Consider the following 16,913-nt stretch of genomic DNA (forward strand, 5'->3'; position numbering starts at 1 on the left):
CTGGTTTCATCTGAGTGAAAGCTCCAGACAGTTAAAGTTGTAAAGGAGGAAAGCAGACAAAAATTTAAAATACATTAAAACCTTGTAATAACATTAATAACATACCAGTAATAACATTAAATGACCCCCAAGTCCAAGCAATAAGCTCAAAGTACACAGACAAAATACCTGAAGTGTTGCTTGTTCACCCTCAATCATCTCCTTGTACTGGCGGCGGAGAGCAGGTTTATGCTGAAAGAAAAATAGGTTTAAAACATGAATTAAATCATATCCTATAGCTTGTTATTCCCTGTTGACTGCTACAGCTGTACTAAAATGCCCTGTACACACATAATGTAGAAAAGGCCCATGGAGTTGGTGGAATACTCCTTTAATTCATTGCCATTTACTCAGCTGGGTCAGGGGCGCTTTAATTAGGTCAGGTGGAAATGTCCGACAGATCTCAACTCCATAAAAGGAGGAAATTGCCATCGCCTGATCTCGCTGCTTTCTCTTCCTTAACTCCATCTCATTCAGAAGTTCTGTGCGTCCATGAATCCACGTAAGTCCACCGACTTTGTTACCTTTCATGTTACCTTTCTGAATTATCTGTGGCGATCGGGAGAGTGGGCCATTCAGTTATTGTTTATAGTTATCACCGCGGAGCGCGGCTTGGAGCGCAGCTTCAAACATATTGTGTAATGTGAATTGTCAAAGATCACGGCCCTACGGATGCTCATAGGCCAATTATACAATCGATATGGTTCATGTGTATTGAAATTAATTATATGTACACATGAAGACTGTTGAAAGCGTGAAATGAGAAACGTCATTGTTTGCTAACTGATTGACTTTGATCATGGGGATTATAGATTGTATAACCATTCACTGTTTGTATTCTCATGATTTATGATAAATAGTTGTGAGCCTAAATGACTCGCGGATGATTACTATTGACTTCTTAATGAACTGGACTGTTGAATTCCCTAATTTATGTTAATAATGAATGATATGATTTGATCTTTGATTATGAATTTGATTGTATACATGTTATTTGTTTCCTTTGTGATGCAGCACAGACTACCCAGTAAATATACCACTTTATGGTTAAAGGAATTCCTGCCTCAGTCTCATACATTCCTCTGTCACCTGACACGTGACCACCTGTTCACCTTCACTGTCAGTCATCCTACCTGTCCAGCTACCCACACAGATTCCACTAATCTTTCACATAACTTAGTCCAACAACTACAATGCAGACGCACGATTACTAGCTAACATTTAACTTCATAATTATGAGCTGGTTAGCTAGCCAGCTGGTTGAACATGCAAAAAAATTACCTCAATCTATAATCCAATAACTAGCTAGCAAATTTAGCATGTGTCCCTACAACGTAACATGAGGTTTGATTAGCTTGCTAATCGATTAGCATTCGCACAACAGTAGCTATTTTCGGTAGCTAGCTAGTTAAACATGTCAAACTGGCAAACATAAAAAATATTATCGTCATGCATGCCTTAGCACATCAGCAATCAACATTTGGGCTCCCCAGTGGTGCAGTGGTCTAGGGAACTGCATCGCAGTGCAAAAGGTGTCACAACAGTCCCTGGTTCAATTCCAGGCTGTATCACATCTGACCATGATTGGGAGTCCCATAGGGCAGTGCACAATTGGCCCGGGGTAAACCGTCATTGTAAATAAGAATTTGTGCTTAACTGACTTGCCTAGTTAAATCAATTAAATATTTGTGGTTTACATTTTTTTTAAAGCAACTGGCAGCTCAGTTAGCTGTCTTAATGTTGCTTCATCCCGCAACGAGTCATCCGTAAACAATGGCTCATTGTTATAACTTGCTTCGTCTTGCAATGAGCCATTGTTTACGGATGACTCGTTGCGGGATGAAGCAACATTAAGACAGCTAACTGAGCTGCCAGTTGCTTTAAAAAAAATGTAAACCACAAATATTTAATTGATTTAACTAGGCAAGTCAGTTAAGCACAAATTCTTATTTACAATGACGGTTTACCCCGGGCCAATTGTGCACCGCCCTATGGGACTCACAATCATGGTCAGATGTGATACAGCCTGTATGCAACTGTCTAGCAAGCTATGCAGCTATATAGCTAGCAATGAAAATGAAAATGACTTTGATACAGTTGAGACAACGTATGTACATGTAGCTATCTTGGCATGTTATCTATAGATGCTTACTGGTGTATGAATTATGATGATTCACGGCAGACTGAAACACTTTAAAAAATAATCCTTCCCACTTTGCTTCAACCAGTCCAGACTGCTTTAGCCACAGAAGACAGAGCTGTGTTGATACCAGCAATTGTATACAGTACAACACTTTTATTGAAAGCTGCAGCTACACTTTGCATGTTGTCCATGATGAAAGTATTAGTGAATCCAATGGATCTGTCAAGTTTAAGTTTTACGGTTAGGAATTATGTTAAAGGCTTAGGGGGTTAGCTAACATGCAAAGTAGCTAAAAAGCAGTTGATGTGGCTAATTAGCTAAAATGCTAAAGTTGTTCATGATGAGATTTGAACTTGCGACCCCTAGGTTGCTAGATATTCGCATTATACATCCACCCTGACCAAACACCTTCCTTTTGTTTTTGCCTGAAGTAATCATCTGTCTTATGTAACCATACCAAACGTGACATATCATACCAATTTGAGTGTTCCGGATTCATGTTTACTATGTTACGTCTAGTCTGAGACTAGGCTTGGCCACCTGTGCTAATTAGCTTTCTAGCATTCTCCAAATACCTGTGTGTGATCTTAACTGGGGAGGAAGTGTAGTCTGTTAACTGGAGGCACCCACAGCTAGTGAATCTGTGTAAAAATGCTACAGTAACAATATTTTTTTATTTGAAATATTCTTTCTCTTTGATGTGAAAGATAAGGGGTATATCAGCATATGTTTCGAAAACCGGTTTGGAAGAGATTAATATTGACTTTCAAAATGTTAAAACACAGTGTCATAATTGTGGTTCACATGGACACAGTGGGTGAATTTATTGGCTTACGTAAAACCCTACTTATAGAGAACGGTTTTCGATAGTGTAGGGTTTTCGAGAGCAATGATTATGGTGTCCCAAAGGGCAATTGATTGTATGGTGTGCTGCCTGAGTAGATGCTTTTAGCAACGCAAGTGTATTTAAATACACTAGTGTTGCTGTCAATTGTACTGGGTTGCACAGAAACAGTCCATGGGAAGCCAGAAGTTAAATACAATTCCATTTCAAACTACTGTGCCCGTGGGGCATGGAATCTGTCAAAAAAAAAAAAAAATTCAGGCAGCTGACAGTTCAAATTGTCTATTGGGTGTCAGTATTGTTTCACAGTGCCCCTGTCAGTTTTCTTCAGTTATTACTCAGTTCTCTAGCTGTAATGCTATAAACACCCTCCTGAATAGGTCCCTGATGTAATTGTATTCAAGGCTTTGTGATTGGCATGTCCCCCTGTCTGTCTGTGTCCTCTGACAGGACCGTGACGATGCACCAGCTGCGAGTTGCAGTGGTGGGTGAGGGAGATGCAGTTCTGTGTGCCGCACGTCACATCCTGTCCCGCCCAGACACCTTTGCACCACCCGTCGCCTAGGAGCTCACGGAACATGTGGGTGGCACCTGGTTCTACAAGGAATATACCGGTAGCTATGACAATGGGCTGCCCATTCACAGCAGCATGTACAGAGAGACCTCAGGTACTGTAACACTCTAACCTCACCCCTCTTTCTCTGTTTTTCTCTCTCTCTGACATGACCCAGGTCTTATTGTGTGTCTCGTGTTTTACTGTCCCTCTATGCAGGACCAACTTGCCAAAGGAGGTGATGATGTTCCCTGACTTCCTCTTTGACCCCCAGCTTCCTCCTTCCAAGGACACCAGGAAGTGCAGAGATATCTGGAGAGATACTGCCAGAGCCACCGCATCACACCAAACATCAAGGTAGGTACCGTCCACTCACACACAATGCCTCATGGTCCTTTGTCAGGGGTAGAGAAGGAATGTCCACACATCGATTTCAGGTGAAAAAAGGAAAAAGTGTATTAGTTTTCATAGGACAAGACTCTAAAGCCTCTCAACCCATCTCTCCCCCACTATTTGTTAGTTCAGCACCGTGGTGGAGGGGATCCCTGTCACCATGGCAACAGAGGAGAAGGGACAAATAACGACATGGGAGGTGACTTCACGTGACAAGTCGGGATCACGTAACACTGAAACGTTTGATTCTGTGTTAATCTGCAGCGGGTAAGAGATGTGGATGTGCTTTAGACATTCACTTGACAACAAGACCCCTGTCGTTTACACCCTAACCCTTGACACCTTTCTCCCTTTCTCCCCGTAGGCACTACTCTGACCCCCACATCCCATCCATCCCTGGGCTTGAGCGATTTAAAGGTGCACACCAGCGTCACCATCTAGCCCTCTCTCTCTCTTCCTACACTATATATACAAAGGTGTGGCCACACCCCTTCAAATTAGTGGATTCGGCTATTTCAGCTACACCTGTTGCTGACAGGTGTATGAAATTAAGCACATATCCATGCAATCTACATAGACAAGCATTGACAGTAGAATAGACTTAATGAAGAGCTCAGTGACTTTCAACGTGGCACTATCATAGGATGCCACCTTTCCAACAAGACAGTTTGTGAAATTTCTGCCCTGCTAGAGCTGCCCCGGTCAACTTTAAGTGCTGTTATTGTGAAGTGGAAATGTCTAGGAGCAACAACGGCTCAGCGCAAAGTGGTAGGCCACACAAGCTCACAGAACGGGACCCCTGAAGCATGTAGAGCGTAAAAAGTGTCTGCCTTCGGTTGCAACAATCAATCAAATGTATTTGTAAAGCCCTTTTTACATAAGCATATGTCACAAAGTGCTATAAAGAAACTCACTACCACGTTCCAAACTGCCTTTGGAAGCAACGTCAGGAGCTTCATGAAATGGGTTTCCATGGCCGAGCAGCCACACACAGCTTAAGATCACCAGGCGCAATGCCAAGCGTCGGCTGGAGTGGTGTAAAGCTTGGCGCCATTGGACTCTGGAGCACTGTTAACGTGTTTTCTGGAATGATGAATCACGCACTTAACCATCTGGCAGTCCGACGGACAAATCTGGGTTTGGCGGATGCCAGGAGAAGGATACCTGCCTCAATGTATAGTGTCAACTGTAAAGATTGGTGGAGAAGGAATAACGGTATGAGGCTGTTTTTTATGCTTCAGACTAGACCCCTTAGTTCCAGTGAAGGGAAAGGGTGTCCACATAGTTTTGCGGAAGTAGTGTATATCTAATGCCTGGGTTTTCCTGACCATATGACCTGATCTGGAAAACGTCTGGGCCAGGTTAGGTGGTCAGGAAACACTCATGGCCTTTGCCTCATGCCATCTCTCTTTATATCCCTCTCTCTCATCCCCCTGTCTCTATATCTTGGCAAAGTGATCTACAGTCACTCATACCGCCACCCAGGGCCTATCTCAGGTCAGTCGGTGGTGGTGCTGGGTGCTGGCACCTCAGGACTGGACATCTCACTAGAACTGGGTTGATCTAATGCCCAGGTGACTCTGAGCCCCTGCCCTTCCCTCTGCCCTATTGGGTCTGCCAGGCTGTGGTGGAGGTCCAGGAGGGTGGGTCTCTGCAGTTCCAGGATGGGTCCATTATCCAGGCCCAGCTGCTCAGTACGGGCTACAACTTCAGCTACCCCTTCCTGGAGCCAGCCCAGCTGGGCCTGGAGATCGAGGAGCACCTGGTAACCCACTCTACTCTACCCATCAGGGTTCCTGATGCCTCCAGCCTTCCCATCACTCTTCATCATAGACATCTGCAAAATGATTTGCCCCTTCCCCCACCTCAACTGTCAGGTGAGGAAGGAGGCTTTAAGATGGTTGATGTTGTTGATAATCTTATTTTTTGTTGAACAAAATGTCTGGCTATCCCACCTCTCCCTCACCATCTCTCATTCACTACCCCTCTCTCTCTTCAGTTTGCCCTTGCAGTGACGGAGGGCTCCATGACCCTGCGGTCACGGGCTGAGATGGAAGAGGAGGACCAGAGAGAGATGAAGAGGAAGGCGGAGAGGGGGGTGCAGCTCAAACATATGCTGAAGATGGACAAGGACCAGTGCCCAGACCTTTGCTCAGACTGGGAGGTTTTCCCCTCTGCCCCCTGTCACGCAGAGCCTGTATGAGGAGGTATGGAGGCAGAGACATGTTCACCCACAGAACTACAGGCAGCTAAACTATCGACCCAGTGGGAGCAACAGGAACTGCAGGCTGGTGAATGAGGAGGAGAGGCAGCCTGGTCTCATAGACTAGATGTAACATAGTAAATGGGTCAATTCAGAACAGTGACACTAGTATGATATGTAATGTTTGGTATGGTTACGTAAGACAGATGGTTACTTAAGACAAAAACAAAACTCAAATGGGTGGGCGTATAACGCAAATGTCTAGCAACCCAAAGGTTGCGAGTTCAAATCTCCTCACAGACAATTTTAGCTAATTAGCAACTTTTCAACTACACTGAACAAAGTTATAAACCCAAGATGCAACAATTTCAAAGATTTTATTGACTTACATTTTATATAAGAAAATCAGTCAATTTAAATCATTATCATTAGGCCCTAATCTATGGAGGTCACATGACTGGGAATACAGATATGCATCTGTTGGTCACAGAAGCCTTAAAAAATGGTAGGGGCGTGGATTAGAAAACCAGTCAGTATCTGGTGTGACCACCATATGACATCAGCAAACTGCTCGCCCACACGATGGACGCCATACATGCTATCTGGTCTGTACAGTTGAAACCGGGATTCATCCGTGACGAGTACACCTCTCCAGTGTGCCAGTGGCCATCGAAGATGAGCATTTGCCCACTGAAGTTGGTTACCATGCCGAACTGCAGTCAGGTCAAGACTCTGGTGAGGACGAGGAACACGCAGATGAGCTTCACTGAGACGGTTCCTGACAGTTTGTGCAGAAATCCTTTGGTTGTGCAAACCCACAGTTTCATCAGCTGTCCAGGTGGCTGGTCTCAGATGATCATGCAGGTGAAGAAGCCGAATGTGGAGGTCCTGAGCTGGTGTAGTAACGTGATCTGCGGTTGTGAGGCTGATTGGACATACTGCCAAACTCTCTAAAATTGCCTTGTGTAACAACTTTAGACATCTGTGACATTGTGTTGTGTAACAACAAAACTGCAGCTCTTAGAGTGGCCTTTTATTGTCCCCGACACAAGGTCCACATGTGTAATGATCATGCTCTCTGCTTGATATGCCACACCTGCCAGGTGGATGGAATATCTTGGCAAATGAGAAATGTCACCCATTGAGCATGTTTGGAATGCGTGGGATCGACATGTACGACAGTATGTTCCAGTTCCTGCCAATTGTCCAGCAACTTCACACAGCCTTTGAAGAGGAGTGGGACAACATTCCACAGGCCACAATCTACAGCATGGTCAACTCTATGCGAAGGAGATGTGTCATGCTGCATGAAGCAAATGGTGGTCACACCAGATACTGACTGGTTTTCTGATCCACGGCCCTACCTTTTTTAAAATAAATTATCTATCGGTTACCAACAGATGCATATCTGTATTCCCAGTCACGTGAAATCCATACACATAGATTAGGGCCTAAGGAATTTATTTAAAATGACTGATTCCCTTCCCTTATGAAGTGTGAACTAATTTGTTCACAAAATTTGAGAGAAATACACTTTTTGTGCATATGGAAAATGTATGGGATATTTTATTCAGCTCATGAAACATGGACCAACAATTTACATGTTGTGGTTATATTTTTGTACAGTATACATACTACTTTTTAACTACTTTACAACTACTTAGCATGTTAGCTAACCATAACCTTAACCATTTTAGCTAAGCCTTCCCCTAACCCTTTAAACTAACTCCTAAACTTAACCCCTAACGCCTAGCTAATATTATCCAGCTAGCTAACGTTAGCCACCTAGCTAGAATTCATAAAATATTGTTCAGTTTGCAAATTCGTAATATATTTATAGTTTAGCAAATTCGTAACATTGTACGTTTTGCAAATTTGTAATATATTGTACTTTTAGCAAATTCGTAACATATAATACAAATTGTAATTTGTAACATAAAATACGAAATGGGTGATGGACATTCACAAATTAATACATACCATACGAAACGCAACATATCATACAAATGGAGTGGGACGGATTTACGTACAGAATACACAATAATATGAAATGCTCTTAGACCAGGTTGGGAGAGGGGAGTAGAAAATAGGAAATTACTGAAATTTCATTTTTGTCACCCCCCAGTTTTATAATTGGAATGTGATACAAAACGAAGCAACGGTATACTTTAGGTCCATGCGGACGCCTCCAAGCGGTCGAGTTGGCTGTTTGGAGTGTTTATCTGGCTAGATTTTAAAATATATAATAATAGTAATATCCCTCCCACTTCTAAAACCAAAGTTGCGCCCCTGCTTGAAAGCTTTGGATAAATGGACAAAATGACATAGGTCTTCTCTCCTGAAATGTTACCTTGACATTATGTATTGTAAATGTAAGTAATATATACATTTTCATCCACAATCCTAGATAAAGTCATGTTAGTAGTCTATAACAAATGCACCGACTTAGTTTATTTCACTTATTGTAAATAGAAAACATGTAATATCTTATTGTCACATTAATCAATATTAAATATTTTTTTGAATATTGTATTTCAATATAATCCTTAATTAACTTTACAAAATGTGTTTCCAATGTCAAAAGTGCCCAGCTTCACGGAAATAAAAAATTACAAGAAAATAATAGAACCAAATTGTCCGCTTTTTATTAAATTACTATTTAAATATTTTTTACATGTCCCTTATAAAGAATGATATTATTTGAAAAACAATTGAGATGTTTACGTTTTTTCGCCAAATGCTATAATGCATTTGACTGTCACTAAAAGCAATCCTCGTGACTTTCTGTTTCCCACCGGGTGTTCCCATCTGGTTTGAATCGTCATCTCCAAAAATTGTGAAATTGGACACCTAAGAGTATATTCTAACCCTTTCTTAGAACTCTCCTTTACATTGTTTCCCGATCGAAATGTAGGACCAGAGTCAGATCACACCCGCTCGTTTTAATCTTAAATGGATATTGCATGTAATGTCAACCCTTACAGGAATCCGACACAACAATAATTAAACGGGATATGCACGGAGGGCTCAACTGGTGGCGCATTGGATGTAGGAAGCGGTCGTATTTCCCCTGCTGCAGAAGGTAGAGGTTAAAAATCTGTGGGAACGTCTCAGAGGAAATAGGGGGCGGGAGGAAAGGGAAGGGGTACGGGAGAAAGACAGGCAGGCAGGCAGGCAGGGTGTTTCCTTAACTTCAAGGAAGAGTTTAATCAAGTTAATAGATTATTGGGGGATATTAAAACGATACACCACTGGGAAACCGTACGTTATCAAATTTTAAAAGACAAACAAGAGAAGGAGACCGCGATGTTGGGAATAGGAAAACTGCACCGCGGTCTGGAATAGGTAAATCAAAGTATCCGCTTGCCACCCGCCCCTTTCAATGTTCAACTTGTAAACAACAAGTCTTCAACGATGTGTGTGTGTGTGAGTTAAATATCAATGGAGAAGAGTTACTTTGTATTCGTGTCGTGCGCGCCTTCCAGCACATTCATGGCAAGAAATCTGAGCGCAATCGTTCTACCGTCAGACATAGCAAGTCTGAAAATTATTGACTTCCAGCTTTTAAAAAAGAGTGGGAATTTGGGGTGTAGTCTAGTGCATGTAATCTTAGTTCAGTTGATGGGAAAGGTAAACCATTCACTATTAGGAAATAGACTAGTCTCTCCTACAGTTCAGGCCAAGTGTTTCCCAACGTCTGTAAGCAATACTTGTTGGTTTTTTCCCCTGAGTATCCTGGTATCCTATTGTAAGATTGTGCACAGTGTATAATGGTGTTGGCAGCTGCTAATTGATAAACAAACTTTATTTATTTATCAGAGACAACCCACCGTGAATCACTTTATACCAAATTAAAATGAATCAAATCTTCTTCCTTGGCCTCCCTTTCTCTGCCATCTGCCCACCACAACAGGGTGAAGGATGGAGGGAGAGACGGAGAAGGAGACCGCGGAGGAGAAGGAGAGTGATGAGACACAGCCGTTTGCTGGGGAAGGGGCAGGGCGACTTCGTCAGAATGGAGAGTCCTCTGAGGACGACCAGGACCTACCCATCATGCACTGGGAAGACCTGAGCCTGAGGATCGCTGAACTGGAGAAACAGGAGGAGGAGAGGAGAGAAAGGGCAAAGGTCAGCGGGCATGAAGGGAGTGTGAAGATGTTGTGACAGTTCTGAGATCAGCTTACCCGCCCCAAACCCTGACCTTAATAATTATCAGGAACAACACAACACTGACCATAGATTAAATGAAATTGTATTTGCCACATGCGGCCAAATACAACAGATGAGACTTTACCGTGAAATGCTTATTTATGAGCCATTCCCCAAAAAATGAGTTAAAAAGTAAGACAAACAAATACAATGGTCAAATAAGGATAAAAAAAGGAAATAGTAACACAATAACGAGGCTATACTGTATGCAAGGAGTACCAGTATCGTGTCAATGTGCAGGGATGTGAGGTAATATTACATGTAGGTAGGGGTAAAAGTGACTAGGAAATCAGGATGGATAACAGAGTAGCAGCAGTGTACAGTGGGGCAAAAAAGTATTTAGTCAGCCACCAATTGTGCAAGTTCTCCCACTTAAAAAGATGAGAGAGGCCTGTAATTTTCATCATAGGTACACTTCAACAATGACAGACAAAATGAGGGAAAAAATCCAGAAAATCACATTGTAGGATTTTTAATGAATTTATTTGCAAATTATGGTGGAGAATAAGTATTTGGTCACCTGCAAACAAACACGATTTCTGGCTCTCACAGACCTGTAACTTCTTCTTTAAGAGGCTCCTCTGTCCTCCACTCGTTACCTGTATTAATGGCACCTGTTTGAACTTGTTATCAGTATAAAAGACACCTGTCCACAACCTCAAACAGTCACACTCCAAAACTACACTATGGCCAAGACCAAAGAGCTATCAAAGGACACCAGAAACAAAATTGTAGACCTGCACCAGGCTTGGAAGACTGAATCTGGAATAGGTAAGCAGCTTGGTTTGAAGAAATCAACTGTGGGAGAAATTATTAGGAAATGGAAGACATACAAGACCACTGATAATCTCCCTCGATCTGGGGCTCCACGCAAGATCTCACCCCGTGGGGTCAAAATTATCACAAGAACGGTGAGCAAAAATCCCAGAACCACACGGGGGGACCTAGTGAATGACCTGCAGAGAGCTGGGACCAAAGTAACAAAGCCTACCATCAGTAACACACTACGCCGCCAGGGACTCAAATCCTGCCAGACGTGTCCCCCTGCTTAAGCCAGTACATGTCCAGGCCCGTCTGAAGTTTACTAGAGAGCATTTGGATGATCCAGAAGAAGATTGGGAGAATGTCATATGGTCAGATGAAACCAAAATATAACTTTTTGGTAAAAACTCAACTCGTCGTGTTTGGCGGACAAAGAATGCTGAGTTGCATCCAAAGAACACCATACCTACTGTGAAGCATGGGGGTGGAAACATCATGCTTTGGGGCTGTTTTTCTGCAAAGGGACCAGGACGACTGATCCGTGTAAAGGAAAGAATGAATGGGGCCATGTATAGTGATATTTTGAGTGAAAACCTCCTTCCATCAGCAAGGGCATTGAAGATGAAACGTGGCTGGGTCTTTCAGCATGACAATGATCCCAAACACACCGCCCAGGCAACAAAGGAGTGGCTTCGTAAGAAGCATTTCAAGGTCTTGGAGTGGCCTAGCCAGTCTCCAGATCTCAACCCCATAGAAAATCTTTGGAGGGAGTTGAAAGTCCGTGTTGCCCAGCAACAGCCCCAAAACATCACTGCTCTAGAGGAGATCTGCATGGAGGAGATCTGCATGGAGTCTTGTGAAGACTTACAGAAAACGTTTGACCTCTGTCATTGCCAACAAAGGGTATATAACAAAGTATTGAGAAACTTTTGTTATTGACCAAATACTTATTTTCCACCATTATTTGCAAATAAATTCATTAAAAATCCTACAATGTGATTTTCTGGATTCTTTTGTCTGTCATAGTTTAAGTGTACCTATGATGAAAATTACAGGCCTCTCTCATCTTTTTAAGTGGGAGAACATGCACAATTGGTGGCTGACTAAATACTTTTTTGCCCCACTGTGAAGTGTGTGTGTTGGAGTGTAGTTGGAGTGTCAGTGTAGTATGTGTGAGAGTCTAGTGAGTGCATAGAGCCAGTGCAAGAATGTAATTGAAAAATTAAAAAGGGGGGTCAATGCAAATAGTCAGAGTGCCCATCGGCATTTAGGGGCAACTTAATCCTACTCTCTTTGCTTTATACATGTTAATAATATCCACCGGCATTGAAAAAGACTACGATGATGGGTTTAATGACACCTATTGCTTACACTCTCAACTCCCCCACTACCACATATCTCACCTCTTCCCTCCTCCCATGTCATCCCTTGATCCCTCCCTCTGTTCCCCTCTTTCAGAGTACGAGTGGGTCGGAACAGGGGAGTGTGTCAGGGGGCTGGGCGGAAGAGAGGCAGGGTGGGCTGTGGAGGAAAGATGAATGGGAGGATGAGGAGGACTACGGAAGATGTCGAGTCACGGTCGTCTCGTCTAGGTAACAAAAGTCAAAAACAGTCAAACAATCTAATTCTCAACTTCATTCTTTATTCTCTGAAATCATATAATTTATGTTCTCTCTTTTAAGTGTTCATGTTGTTTTTGGCTTTTTATTTTCTTATTTTAGATTCCACAACCAAAAAAATCTACAGTTATGCTACATCAACAACAGTGAGAGTGAGGATGAGGAGGGGGCTGTCAAAGAAGTGAGCGAGTCCCTCCTGTTTTATAGTATAGCGCAAAACGGGGACAAAAACCTACACACATTGCGGCACTCTAGGGCCAAATATGAAGATATGCATATGTACCCATGCCATGCGTTTGTTTTGTTTCCTGTTTGTCAGGGTTCTATAGGACCAGGTAGCTATGGTTACCACCCCTCTGGCCTGAAGTTGGAAGTGAGGGCCGCGCTGAGTGCGCTCAAAAACAAGCTGTTAGCTGAACAGAAAGAGGAGGTGAGAAGAATGGAGAAGTGTGGACTGTGGAGTGAAAGAAATAGGGTTGGAAGAAATAGAGGGAAACAGTGGGCATGTGGTGGGAGAGAGGTAAGGATTGGTATGTGTAAATAATTCCTGTGTGTCACAGCACCTTGCCTGCAGTAGTGTGATCACTAAGAGGACGCATCTGGAACGCTGTGACCTGCAGACCTGCTCAATACAGCAGCTCAACTCCCTCAGGACCTCACTCAACCACGGCATACACGGTCAGTAGGCGGTCATTACATGGTAATCATGGTCTTTACATGGGGCGGCAGGTAGCCTAGTGGTTAGAGCGTCATTGTAAATAAGAATTTCTTCTTAAAATTAACTGACTTGCCTAGTTAAATAAAGGTTAGATAAACATTTTAAAAACATGGAAATCATGATCATAACATGGAAATTGTAGTCATTACATGGGAAAAAAAGGTGGTTATTACATGGTAATAATGTGTCAGTAAATGAACTGGCAGGTGAGTGCTTGCTGTACGGTTTTTGTGTGTTAGGATCTATATGTTTTTGTGCAAAGTAATATTCTATTCTATTCTTGCAGACCTGAGCTCAGAGTTGGTGGGTCACCTGTTGATAAGGGACCAGCTGAGAACCAAACAGGACGCCATGCTCCTGGACGTACAGGATCTGACATAACCCTTACCCACAGGTGCACAGGACAGGAAGTCGTTGTGCTCAACAGTGGATAAAGTGATGCTGTCCAAGATATGCCACTATGAGACTGTCAGAAGTGTTGCCATTAATATCCTACTTAACATATGATTCTTCGATAAAAAGGAGAAATGTTGATGAACACTAATGAGCACCATCTTGGACCGGCATCATAATGCAATCCACATTACACAGGCATGGTACGGATGCTCAGCTATGAAAAGCCAACTGACATTTACTTCTGAGGTACTGACCTGTTGCACCCTCTACAATCACTGTGATTATTATTGGACCCTGCTGGTCATCAATGAATGTTTGAACATCTTGAAGAACAATCTGGCCTTAAATAGCCATGTACTCTTATAATCTCCACCCGGCACAGCTAAAAGGGGACTGGCCACCCCTCAGAGCCTGGTTCCTCTGTATGTTTCTTCCTATGTTCCTGCCTTTTTATGGAGTTTTTCCTGGCCACCGTGCTTCTACATCTGCATTGCTTGCTATTTGGGGTTTTAGGCAGGGTGTCTGTATCTACTTACATCTACTGATGTAAAAAAGGGCTTTATAAATACATTTGATGGATAACTTTCTCCTCATCACCCCCCCTGATCTCGAACAGCATAACCTTCATTATCATCATTAGTGGAGAGAGTACTGTATTAGGACCTATTTTGATGTACGCATGCACGTAATTAACAAAAAAGATTTCATATCAGAAAGAGGAGTTTAAGCCATTTGTGATTGAAACATTTCTAATATCTGACTCCTAGTCCATTGCCAGTGGTAAGAAAAATCTTATTTTTCTTGGGAGAACCTTCAGACGGAGAATCTTCACAGCCATAGTTTAAACCATTTACATATCGGAGGGATACCAGCTTTTAATGTAAGGGAATTGTACACTTACAGCCTGTGTAAAACAAGCTTAGGGGTTACATATTCAGGCTAAAGGGAGCTGTCCTGTAACAATTTGGTGGAGAAGCTTCTTTGTTTCTAATTTAGGAGAATTATCCTCTTGTATAGTTGCTGATGTAAGGGAATTGCCCACTTATATTGCCTATAAGCCTTTGGGTATTGACATGTATGTTGACTCTTGTGATATACCTAGGTGGTTTGCGTCCATAACTATAACCACTATCAGCATTGGAAACCACAAAGCTGCTATTGGGTGATTCCATGTGAGCAAAGCCCCAAAATAATTTTGTATCTCAGATTGTTCTGGCATTTATCACATAGAAATGTCATTGGGAAGATGAATGTTTGATAGGCTTTTTACATTTGTGACACACACCATTTTTTGAAAAATGATTATAGTGGTCATTTTAGGCCCTTTTTAGAAATATTTTTTTAAACAATATACTCTACAAGTACATCAACGTTCCAGAGTGGGCTCTCTGCTACTTTTAAAGTTATAAACAATTTTATGAGCACCATCAACACAGTGAAAGGAAAAATTGATTCAAAAGGAACTGTGATAGGTCCTTCCTTAACCAATGTCAATTTCTATGTATTAAATTGATAATTTCTTCAAAATTAGCAGAGCCCACCTTCGAAATATGTGTTTGAAGAGTATATTGTTCTAAACAAGATGCCTAAAAATAAGCTAAATCAAAAAGGGTACCTTTGAGATGTTGATAATATTTTTAATGTTGAATAAATTCATGGGATTTTCTTTTTCAGAATACAGCCGTAATCCATATTTTAAAGCACACTATAAGGAGTATAATTACACCAAGATGGCTGTACCGTGTACGTTTCACAGATTATAGGGTCTAAAAGAGCCTAAAATGGCCACATTCATCATGATTTTCAAAAAAAGTGGTTTGTGATACAATGTATAAGGCACGTTAAACATCCTTCCTCTCAATTAAGTTTTTATGTGAGAATTGCCAGAACATTTTGAGATACTCTAAAAAATAAATTGGGCCATGCTGGAGTGGAATTGCCTTGTTCCATTCATTATGTCTAAGTAAAAGAGATTTTCCTGACCATGTGACCTCACCAGTAGCAAACACCAGGCTCTAGTTACTGACCCCCTCTTTCCTGTTCAAGTCATATAGTCAGGAAAAACTCCTGGCCATATGACCTATTGTGCCTTGTCAGGCAATTATTATATGTCGTACTTTCACAATCTTGTGTATTTGTAGGTTGATGGAAGAATGAACTGTGATAGCAGATTCATAGCTATGGGAAGGAGGATGAGTGCCCTGAAGTAACATTTAACTTTTTTGTCTCTGAAGTATTTTTCAGTATTTACTTAAAAAAAAAAAATTGCATTCATTAAACCTTAGTTATTTCATGTTGTGTGCTGTCACTGTGTGTGTGTCTGTAATGCTGCTAGCTCAAATCAAAGTTTATTTGTCACGTGAGCCGAATTCAACAGGTGTAGACCTTACAGTGAAATGCTTACTTACAGGCTCTAACCACTAGTGCAAAAAGTTGTTAGGTGAACAATAGGTAAGTAAAGAAATAAAACAACAGTAAAAAGACAGGCTATATACAGTAGCGAGGCTACATACAGACACCGGTTAGTCAGGCTGATTGAGGTAGTATGTACATGTAGATATGGTTAAAGGGACTATACATATATGATGAACAGAGAGTAGCAGTAGCGTAAAGGGGGGGCTGGTGGGTGGCGGGACACAATGCAGATAGCCCGGTTAGCCAATGTACGGGAGCACTGGTTGATCAGCCAAATTGAGGTAGTAGGTACATGAATGTATAGTTAAAGTGACTATGCATATATGATAAACAGAGTGTAGCAGCAGCGTAAAAAGAGGGGTTGGGGGGCACACAATGCAAATAGTCCAGGTAGCCATTTGATTACCTGTTCAGGAGTCTTATGGCTTGGGGGTAAAAACTGTTGAGAAGCCTTTTTGTCCTAGACTTGGCACTCCGGTAACGCTTGCCATGCGGTAGTAGAGAGAACAGTCTGTGGCTGGGGTCTTTAACAATTTTTAGGGCCCTCCTCTGACACTGCCTGGTGTAGAGGTCCTGGATGGCAGGCAGCTTAGCCCCAGTGATGTACTGGGCCGTACGC

The 16,913-nt window shown here is 42.2% G+C and overlaps 1 protein-coding gene and 1 pseudogene across 3 annotated transcripts; both read left to right on the plus strand.

Moving 5' to 3' along the window:
* Positions 1 to 358: 358 nt before the first annotated feature.
* Positions 359 to 6,489, plus strand: LOC115104681 (uncharacterized; annotated as a pseudogene).
* Positions 6,094 to 16,172, plus strand: LOC115105601 (schwannomin-interacting protein 1-like). 3 transcript variants are annotated; one of them, XM_065007357.1, is made up of 7 exons: positions 6,094 to 6,179; positions 10,089 to 10,303; positions 12,605 to 12,738; positions 12,868 to 12,946; positions 13,085 to 13,195; positions 13,326 to 13,443; positions 13,770 to 16,172. In XM_065007357.1, exons 2-7 carry the CDS (start codon positions 10,097 to 10,099, stop codon positions 13,862 to 13,864), a joined length of 744 nt encoding a protein of 247 aa, XP_064863429.1. In that variant the 5' UTR covers positions 6,094 to 6,179; positions 10,089 to 10,096; the 3' UTR covers positions 13,865 to 16,172. The 3 variants fall into 3 exon arrangements, with proteins under 3 accessions (XP_064863429.1, XP_029483683.1, XP_029483682.1); XM_029627823.2 differs by lacking the exon at positions 6,094 to 6,179 and adding an exon at positions 9,004 to 9,257; XM_029627822.2 differs by lacking the exon at positions 6,094 to 6,179 and adding an exon at positions 9,306 to 9,520.
* Positions 16,173 to 16,913: the final 741 nt, after the last annotated feature.

Source organism: Oncorhynchus nerka, linkage group LG22 (assembly GCF_034236695.1).
Source record: "Oncorhynchus nerka isolate Pitt River linkage group LG22, Oner_Uvic_2.0, whole genome shotgun sequence".
In the NCBI taxonomy this organism is placed as follows: Eukaryota; Metazoa; Chordata; class Actinopteri; order Salmoniformes; family Salmonidae; genus Oncorhynchus; species Oncorhynchus nerka.